Raw genomic sequence first — 9,996 nt, forward strand, 5'->3', positions numbered from 1 at the left:
GTCCGTTTTTTTTGGGCTAAAATCGCCTTACTATACGTGGTCGTTTTTTGGGGGCTAAAAACACCTGACTATACATGGTCGTTTTTTTTAGGCAAAAAACGCCTTACTATACATGGTCGCTTTTTTTGGGCTAAAAACACCTTTCCATACATGGTTGTTTTTTTTTCGGTTTAAAACGCCTTACTATACTATGTCGTTTTTTTGGGCTCAAAAACGCCTTACTATACTATGTAGTTTTTTTCAGGCCAAAAATGCCTTACTATACTATGTCGTTTTTTTGGGCTCAAAAACGCCTTACTATACTATGTAGTTTTTTTCAGGCCAAAAATGCCTTACTATACTATGTCGTTTTTTTTTCGGCCCAAAAACGCCTTACTATACTCTGGGTTTTTTCGGGCCAAAAATGCCTTACTATACATGGTCGTTTTTTTCGGCTAAAAACGCCTTACTATACATTGTCGTTTTTTGGGGCTAAAAACACCTTTCTATACATGGTCGTTTTTTTCGGCTAAAAACGCCTTACTATACATTGTTTTTTTCGGGCCAAAAATTCCTTACTATACTATGTTGGTTTTTTCGGGCCAAAAACGTCTTACTGTACTGTCTTTTTTTGTGTGTGCTAAAAACACCTTACATGGTCGTTTTTTTCGGCTAAAACGCCTTGCTATACATGGTCGTTTTTTTCGGCTAAAAACACCTTACTATACATTGTCGTTTTTTGGGGCTCAAAACACCTTACTATATATACATGGTCGTTTTTTTCGGCTAAAAATTCCTGACTCTACATGGTCGTTTTTTTCGGCTAAAAACGCCTTACTATACATGGTCGTTTTTTTCGGCTAAAAATTCCTGACTCTACATGGTCGTTTTTTTCGGCTAAAAACGCCTTACTATACATGGTTGTTTTTTTCGGCTCAAAATGCCTGACCATACATGGTCGTTTTTTTCCAGGGCAAAAAGACAGGTCCACCTAGTGGATGTGTGCACATGACTGCATCGCAATATGGAGCTGAACGAAACAGTCATATTTTCATGACTTTATTACATTACAGCGGCAGAGTGTTCCTCGTGAAAGCGAGCTGAGGGCGTGCATATCTGACCTTCTCTCCAGTGGCAATGTGCAGGCCCACCATTGCCTTGGCAAAGGAGCCCTTGTTGATCATCTAATGTCGTGATATTTTAGATTCTGTTCATGCAGTTTTTAATTCTCTTTATGGCTCTGCCGGCCACTTCTTCTTGATGTGTCAGCAGTCCATGTTGCGCAGCTTCCTGTCCGTCTTGCGTTGAAGCGCGGCGGGGAGCAGCGGGAGATTGAGTTCGGTCATCTGTCGCTGCAGAGTCGAGTGGAACTTTGCTACGGAGTTCCTCTTGGTTCCCGTCCCCTTCCCACCCTTTGGAGCCAAAGTGTTTTTTTGCAAGGGGCAAGTCAGAGTTTTGGACCCACTCAATTGCAGTCCAGCGGGCTCAAGCAGGCTTGGCGGGACCCACAACACCTTCCCACCTCGTCCGTTTTTCAACCTCTGGTCGGGTAAGCGCGGCAGTGTTTTGGGCGCAGCTCTCTGCGTGGTTTCGAGGTGCATTCTGGGAGAAGCAACGCTCTTCTGTGGCGTGTCAAACCTCAGGACGGCCTCCATGGGACTCCCGCCGCCGTCCGACTGCGCGGTCCCGACGTGCTGCCGCGCCAGTTGGACAGGCACCGAGGCGCCGTAGTCTTCAATTGGTTCAGCGGGCGAGGCGGCATGGCATGGGGCGGAGTCACACAGGTGCGCTATTGCGGTTTTGGGAGGAGGAAGATATACCACTTGGTGTTTTGATCCCAACACTAAGAAGATTCATAGAACTCATCATCAGCAGTTGCAAAAGTAGTTATAAAAAAAATTGACTTCGTCATTTGGACGGCTGATGTACCGTCGGGAAGAATCAGAGTGTCCCTGTTATTCAAGATGGCGGCGGCGGCGTCCTCAGTGGCCTGTGGTGACGGAGAGGGTTTGAAAATGGGGTGAGAGGAAGACACCGCTCCCTTGTCCCCCTCCTCCTCTTCATCATGACACCGATCTTGTGGTCGTGGTGGATGCTGGGGTCTGGTCCTGCCGCACCGCCGCTCTGCCACTTGTTTGCTTTCCTTGAGATGTCTGCTCGCCGTCTTTTTCTCCTTGACGGTGTCGCTCTGACACGAGGCGGTGCGGCGGCGTTACAAATTTAATGGCTAACCAACTGACAATGTACCGTATTTTCCGCACGAAAAGGCACACTGGATTATGAGGCGCACCTTCAATGAATGGCCTATTTTGTATTTTTTGTTTTCATATATTGGACGCACTGGATTATAAAACGCAATCTACAATGCGTCCACTAGATGAAGCTACACTCCTTCCGTTCGACTCGAGAGGCGTTCATGACCGCCTCCAAAAAAAAGAATTAATGATTACTTCAATGAAACTACAAGAATTTTTAAAAAAGCATCAAAACAGAAAATCAAGCAAGCAAATCATAAAATTAATTTTATAGCCCCCCCAAAAGAATTTATTTTGGCATTTCCTTGAGCGTAGTGCCAACGGAACGATCCAATGTCAGTAAAATGTAGGAGACTGGACTGTCTCAGAAGTGTTGTATATTCCTTTGTTGTGTATTCACAAATGAGGAAATCACAAAATAAATTCTGTAGGGAGGCTATATAAGCATGTCTCCAACAAGGAGCCATCTTGGGGTCGACATATTACCGTAATGACCATACACAAGGCGCGCTGTGAGCTTTTAAGAAAACTTTTCGGTGCGCCTTATAGTGCAGAAAATACGGTAACTCTGATCAACTAACGAACCAACTCAAACTAACTAATGCAATGATTGATTCAACGACTGACCAATTGTTGCCAACCAACCAACCCGACAGCGACGATCTAACCATGACACGTCGGCGGCTCCTTTTGATTTTGGCGAGCAGCAAGTGGTAGGCTGCCATGATGGCACAGGGCCGGTTGTCGACGAGCGTTCGCGTGACCTCCGAGGTCAAGTAGCCCAGTGTGTCAGTCATGTACGCCAGCACTGACGGGTCCAGGTCCTCAACGCGCAGCCTGTGGGCCGAGGAAAGACAGATAAGTGACTGTGTGCTACTTTAGCGAGGCGGGTTGTGCATTTGCTAGCTGGACCTTCAGTCACAGACCAGCAGAACTGTGCAAAAATGCAAAATAAGAACATGAGACTGAGCTAGCTGGAGAAGTTCACATTGGACCGTTCATTGGAAACTGCGGCAGAATATCCAAGTTATGATGTCACGTACCAAAAGAGCCCTTGGCTCCTCACAGCCACTAGGGGGCGTGTTCGAATCATGGCTCGGCTAGGCGTGATGACATTTCCACAGCGCTCCATAAAAGCCTTCAAGCTGACGACCGCAACAATTTTCATTTGCCTTCATTCCCTTCTGCTCAATGCTCTCGGATTACAAACCTCAACGATGTTTTCAACGGGGGAATTTTCTCCCAAGGAAAACAAAAGGAAAAATATCGATGTTAGCATTAGGATGTGTTTGTGTGTTTATGTGTTCGTGTTTGTGTCGGTGTGAGATTAAAATTTGGTACTTGGGCTTTAAGTGAGGGCCGGAATTTAACCTCACCCCAATATGACGACGATGTCGCGGTTACAGAAACCAGAAAGACTAAACATGAACCAATCAGATCTCAGTGTTCTGGCCTGATCCTGAAGGCGCTGGGCAGGTTAGGTCGACTGTTTAACACAAAAGCTGAAATCTTATTGGACCCAAACCCCCAACACACACACACACAAAACAAAATCTCCTACTACGACTACTGGAAGCCATGCAGCCTCGAGAGACAGAACCAAATGAAGAAACTGGGCTTGTTAGCTGTCCCTGACTACTCGCCACAGCATAAGCGCACAGACCTGTTGTTGGGCGACAGTGTGTGGAGCGGCCTCTTGGCATAGCCTTCGTTGATCCAGCCCCCCTCCATGGCGGCTCGGATGCTGGGTCTTTTGTCAGGGTCGGGTTCCAGCAGAGACAGCACGAACGTCACCGCACCTTTCAGGCACGTAACTCAAATGTCACTTGGTCGAGAGCAGCCCCGCCACCCAAAACAACAGCCCAAATTCCTTGACTTTTTGTGAGTAGCGTTGAGGATGTTGCCGTTGCAGACCTGTGCTGATGTCACCGGGCATGTGTGCGATGTCGCCGGCCACCATTTTGTGGTGCAGATTTTGGAGGTCGAAGGGCTCCACGGTGAAGGGCAGTGTGCCGGTCAGCATGGCGAACACGCTCACACCTCTAACGCACACGGACACACGTCACACACCTACTGGCCGATTCCCCTTGAAGGCACGCAACCAATACACAGATACAACACTGGGTAGAATAACTCAACTTGTTGTTACATTTTTTGTGAAATATATTCAAATTTTTAAATAATGCGATAACGGCGCGACTCACACAGACCACGCGTCCACTTTGGGTCCGTACTTCCTGTGGGCGAGGAGCTCGGGGGCGGCGTAGGCGGGGCTTCCGCACTGGGTGCTGAGCAGTTCCGGAGGCAACGATTCTGACCTCAGCAGCGTGTTGCTCAGGCCGAAATCTGCAAAGCGGAAACCAAATCAAGTCGCAGGCATGACATGCCATGCGTTCCGTTCCGACACTTTCACGTTCGGCGTTTCCGGGACGTACCAACGATCTTGATGTTGTTGTGCTCATCGAGGAGGAAGTTCTCAATTTTCAAATCTCTGGCACAGAAGACAGCACAAGGATCGCGGTCATTATCAGGTTTTGATGATATTCGCCTGGTCAATGAAAAAATTTTGTATGAATCGAAATGCCAATTATCTATTGAAGCCGTGTTTCTATAGCGGGCGGGGGGGGGGGGGGGGGGGGGGGTTAGAATTTGCGCTTTTTCAGCAATTCCCCATAAACATATATACAGATATGATATGTTGATTAACAAACCTCAGAATTAATCTTAGAAAATTCTTTAAGGGCCCAAACTTGGATGTTGACGTCCTGAGACGCACCCAAAAGAGGCTCTTGGAAGCACGCAGGCGTAATGAACATCTGCGCTCGACATCCGCCTTGGGAATCATGCATGCTCCTTTCAAGTTTATTCATCTCAAGAGCAGATGCCGAGAAACCAGACAAAAGGAGACAAAAAGGAGGAAAGAGCCGCCGTGAAGGGGGACCAAAAAAAAATCCTGAACGTGGGGGGAGCAGGAAGTGGGTTGCAGTGCAAAATTTCCCTTTATTTCTATTTTAATCATGTGGGTGTGTGTGTGTGTGTGTGTGTGTCTGGCCATCGTTGAGGGACTTCATTAGAGAGGAAGTCAGTGATGTCGTGATGATGTGTGAATCATGGCGCCGGCGCAGCGTGATGAGGTCATTGCCTGGTAATCACATTCCCACCTTGGAGGAGCCAAACCTCGTAAAAAAAAAACGGGCACCGCTGCACTTTGTGTGTGCGCGTGCACGCAAAAGTCACACCTCGTCGCACTTTTCTGCATTCGAATTCCTCCGCATGTGTGCCTGCGCGCTCATCAATGGCAGGAAGTAATGGCGAGCGCATAAATACGTCGTTACAGTTCTTCGCTATTTCTTTTTCCTGACGACTTTTACACACTACATTTGAAAACCTTTTTTTGTTGTGGTTGTCAAAATGAACTTTTTTCAACCCCAATGACATCTCGCAGGGGTAAAAAAAAAAAGCTGTAAATTGAAGACTGTCAATTTGAGTTTTGGACTTGGTTTGTTTAGTGAACATAAAACATATACGGTAATAATTTGATGGAAAATAAAGTAAATAAAATAGTAAAAGGAAAGAGAAATCAGTCATCATTCAACACAGTTATTATGTTCAAGGGAGTAGGAAGAAGTAAAAAACTTATCTAGTCCTACCTCGTTTGTATCTAATAAAATTATATCAATTTTCTCTTGTATTCATAAAATACGGTTTATAATTTTAACTGACTTAGCAGGTTTTTTGACCTTTCTAGCGTACTTTTAGCGTTCCTTGAGTACACGAAGGGAGTTGAATCAGTACTTTAACTTTCACCTGTGCACAACGCCACGCTGGTGGAGGTGCGCCACCGCCGACAGGATCTGCCGGGCGTATCGTCGCACCTCCTTCTCCGGTAGACGCTTCCTGTCGCAGATCCGCTCCATCAGGTCGCCGCCGGCACACAACTCCAGCACCATGTAGAAACTGTTCTCCGTCTCCAGGGTCTACGCGCACGCACACACATCACATGACGTAAGGATTCCGTTTTGAATACTGCACATCATTGGGTTACCTCCAGCAGGAGGACGACATTTGGGTGTCGTATCATCTGGTGGATGCGAGGCTCTCTCTTCATGTTCTTTTGAACGTAAGGGTCCTGCCGCGCGCGCTTCTTGTTAATCACCTTAATGGCCACCTTCACATACAAATATGATATCGCTGTAAGTCAGTCAGTCGGTAGTTAGCAGAGTGCGTGCGTGCGTATCGGACCTTCTCTCCAGTGGCGATGTGCAGGCCTACCATCACCTTGGCAAAGGAGCCCTTGTTGATCATCTTGCCCACCAGGTAAGAGCCAACCCGTTTGGTGTGGGGGAAGCTCCTCAAAAGGTCCTGGCAGGGGGCCGCCAACAAGGCCGGGCCTGCGCCCACCTTCCCCTTCACTGCGGCGCCGGGCATCGGGAAGCGTAGCGCATACTGAGGAGAGACGCGAGAAAGCGACGGAGCTGCTTCCTGCTGAGCCGCTGGTGTATCATTAACTCTTCTTTTCTGCTGGTGACATGCGACACCCTAATTATGCCCCCCCCACCACAAACACACACACACATACCCTTGTGAACCGCTTCCCAAGAGTTACACATTAACCACTCAGACGCTCTTACGTCCACCTGCTCTTACCTGCGGTGAGCTGCCAGGGTCACTCGCAGAACCACTGATCTATATTTACAATTTTAAAGTGAATTCAGATCTGTGTTTTGATTTTTTTTCTTGGGGGGCGGGGTGGGGCTAAAACGGTGCAGTATGACCAAATTAATTATTTATTCCCACTAAATATGGCCCAAATATACAAATATCACTTTGGATGGTCTGCTTTGGAGCGCCTCATTGTCAACCACGAGTGCGTGCACGTCACTCACGGTAAGAAAGGTGGAAGTGCAATGAGGGGGAATCTTTGTTCAAACTTTTTTTTTTTGGAAGTCCAACTTGATGGCGACGTGTGGACAGAGGCACACCAAGGTGTCATGGCTGCTTTAGAGTGCCTCGTTGCCGTGAGAACAGGGTGTATTGTAGTATATATTATTTAGTATAGAACGTGTAAGTTCAATGTCAATGTTGTATGTCAAGCAACCGTTTAAAAGGCTAGAGGGTGCAATCGTGATCAGTGGAAAACAGAGGTGAGGTTTCACGCTTTGAACTCCATCAGCACGTGTGTGTGTGTGTGTGTGTGTGTGTGTGTGTGTGGCTCAGATTGCAGCGTTTCGTAATCACTCACGAGATGCTCCAATATGCATTGTAACATGATACACACACAGGGACAGGGACACACACACACACTCTATTGAGACCAATGCAATTTGCAACAGCTGAAAGTACATTGAAACTACAAATACAACTACTATTATTACTGCTGCTGGATAGTTAGAATAATATTTATCAAGTTTTAGGAATTATTTTTTTTCTCTGGTTTGTTTTATGTGTGCACATTATAGTGTTATGGTTTCGCATAATAAAGAAGCCTTGTGCAGGAGATAAAATATAGGTAACATTTTAATTTCATAATGCTTGATTCAGGCAGTTATTTTTATGATCATAATATTGTCATCATTGGCGCATTCATTGTTAGCTGTTGAGTCGAATCAGATGCGCTGTCACTGTCGCCCTCTAGCGGCCACGGCGCAACGCACAAAGCCATTTGCTTTACATGTTATGAAATAAACTTAAAATGTGATGATAAAAATCAATGTACATGAACATCGTCATCTTTTTATTTTTTTGCTGAACCGGAAGCCGGTCAATTCGCGTATGCATTTGATTTTAATGGCAGATTTGTGAGCGCGCATGTGCAGTGTGGGTTTGTGCGAGTATTCTGGATGCTTGAACCGTGTATGTTTGTGTGCATCCGCGCATGGGCGTGTGTGACGAGTGGTGACGGGAGGCTTGGCCCACTGTGCTTTCTTCAACCTTCAGCAGGGTTTCCCTACTAAAAAGCCCAATCATAGTTCAACACACAGACACACACACACACGCTTATTAAAGCAGAATGTGGTGCGCAATTGTGTGTGTGTGCGTGCATGCGCAAAACACATGTGGGTCGAGCCGCCAGGAAATGACTGGTTCGCTTTACTCTTGTCATCACCTTCCAACACGTTTCTTTCACATTTCAATTCGGGGAGCGGAGCAGCGCACATACACACAAACACACACACACAAGGTCCACATTAGCAACGATGCTGGTTTTGCCTTCACAAACTTGCAGCGTGTTGACACCAGAAAACATTGACGGCACATTTGCATTAGAATGTGCAGACAGGTGTACCTAATCAAGTGTCCGGTTAAGGAAAGTTTTCATTGTGGATATTTAAATATATAATGAGTCTTTTTTTTTAATTGAGAACAAACCGGTAAAAAAAAAGTTCAGTTTAAAATATATATACATATATTTTTTAAATCACTATTGGGTTCTTGCAAGAATATAACAAGCAACACAAAGAGGCTGAAATCTGATTGGACGAAATGTTTTAACATCCAAGTATACATGCAAGTGAAGCCATGAAAAACAACAACAAAAAAAGTTTGGGAATTTGGATCATAAGCGAAGCTCAGTGCTTCTGATAACATGTCGGCCAACATTGTTAAAAACCGTACTCTATAAATATTGCCACCTGAGTGTGGGGGGGGGGGCGCTTCTGCTGCATCACGTTGTCACAAAAGCTCAATGCCAATGAAGTGCTAAGTGTTGCTTTTTATGGGGAGGAAACATACTGGAACAGTGTGTGTGTTTGTGTGTGTCTCTCTCTCACGCTCACACACACACGCACACAAACACACAGAGGTAGAACATGTTCTGAGTTACAACCTGTTCACTGATGAGACGGCCCCTTAAGCTTTTTCCTCACACGCTCATTAGCCCCCATGTGTGTGTGTGTGTGTGTGTGTGTGTGTATGTGTATGTTTTTGTGTGTGAGTGTGTTAATGCGTGTGCGTGTGTCAGAATCTGTTCCCAATTGGTAACTTTTAATTAGCCCCCCGAAAGCAAGCCCCAGTTCACCATAAAAGCCACTTTGAGCGACTCCCACGGAGGCCCAGCATCAACCGACACAAACACTTCATGCGGTGAAGTTGCTGTGAGAAGGCGATTCGTTTTAAAAGACATTTCATGCAAAATACACGTGCCGCCATTTTCATCGCCATGTTGCTCAAGAATTCTGCACATTTTGACAAGATCAATAATGACCGGGTCAACATGTCCAACAAGCGATTAGATGTGACTTACGGGTCACTATCCTCATAGTTGTTGAATATCATTGGAGGGGGGGGGGGGGGGGGGGGTAATTTTGAATGCGGTACCTGCTAACGAAGGGCCTGGATGCACCATCATGGAGTCTCTCTTGGGTCATCAGCATTGTTGGAACACCTCGAAAAGGCGGGGGGGGGAGAAGAGAAAAAAGTTCACTTTACAAGGGTTGTGTACACATACATGTACACATGCTCTCTCTCACACACACACACACACACACACAAACGGAATTTGAGGGGATTATTGACAGAAGCTCCCGGCACACCTCTCCCTCCCCCGCGACAACTTTGTTGTGAATTGTGTATTAAAAACGTGTTTTTGTGTGAATGGCACGCTGTCAAGTGTGCCCTCGCTTGTTAGTGAGGAATCAAGAGTGCGTGTGTGTGCGTGTGTGCTCATTAAGCACGTGTTATGTTGTTAATAGCACACCTAGTTGGCTGGCAAAAATCTGGCCGTTAAAACGGCGCACAACTGTGCTTGCTTGTGTGCTTCACA

The 9,996-nt window shown here is 46.2% G+C and overlaps 1 protein-coding gene across 4 annotated transcripts; it reads right to left on the minus strand.

The window, feature by feature from the left end:
* Positions 1 to 924: 924 nt before the first annotated feature.
* LOC127592552 (hormonally up-regulated neu tumor-associated kinase) lies at positions 925 to 7,986 on the minus strand. Of its 4 annotated transcripts, none has more exons than XM_052053400.1 (11): positions 6,477 to 7,986; positions 6,280 to 6,402; positions 6,042 to 6,211; positions 4,670 to 4,782; positions 4,439 to 4,580; positions 4,149 to 4,276; positions 3,898 to 4,033; positions 3,278 to 3,379; positions 2,903 to 3,071; positions 1,909 to 2,167; positions 925 to 1,822 (listed from the first exon to the last, which is right to left on the minus strand). In XM_052053400.1, the coding sequence occupies exons 1-11, from the start codon at positions 6,660 to 6,662 to the stop codon at positions 1,245 to 1,247; spliced, it is 2,106 nt and encodes a 701-aa protein (XP_051909360.1). In that variant the 5' UTR covers positions 6,663 to 7,986; the 3' UTR covers positions 925 to 1,244. The 4 variants fall into 4 exon arrangements, with proteins under 4 accessions (XP_051909360.1, XP_051909361.1, XP_051909362.1 ...); XM_052053401.1 differs by having other exon boundaries at positions 4,670 to 4,725; positions 6,477 to 7,983; XM_052053402.1 differs by lacking the exon at positions 3,278 to 3,379 and having other exon boundaries at positions 926 to 1,822; positions 6,477 to 7,673.
* Between the last annotated feature and the right edge of the window lie 2,010 nt (positions 7,987 to 9,996).

The sequence above is a fragment of the Hippocampus zosterae genome, chromosome 19, assembly GCF_025434085.1.
Source record: "Hippocampus zosterae strain Florida chromosome 19, ASM2543408v3, whole genome shotgun sequence".
Taxonomy (NCBI): domain Eukaryota; kingdom Metazoa; phylum Chordata; class Actinopteri; order Syngnathiformes; family Syngnathidae; genus Hippocampus; species Hippocampus zosterae.

Excerpts from the sequence above, each read along its gene's own strand:
- LOC127592552 (XM_052053400.1), bottom strand. The coding sequence starts at position 6,662 with ATGCCCGGCGCCGCAGTGAAGGGGAAGGTGGGCGCAGGCCCGGCCTTG. Across the intron at positions 6,403-6,476 it reads ACATCGCCACTGGAGAGAAG|GTGGCCATTAAGGTGATTAA; the intron begins GTCCGATACGCA and ends TTGTATGTGAAG. Across the intron at positions 3,072-3,277 it reads AGGAGCCAAGGGCTCTTTTG|GCTGCGCGTTGAGGACCTGG; the intron begins GTACGTGACATC and ends CTCGGCCCACAG.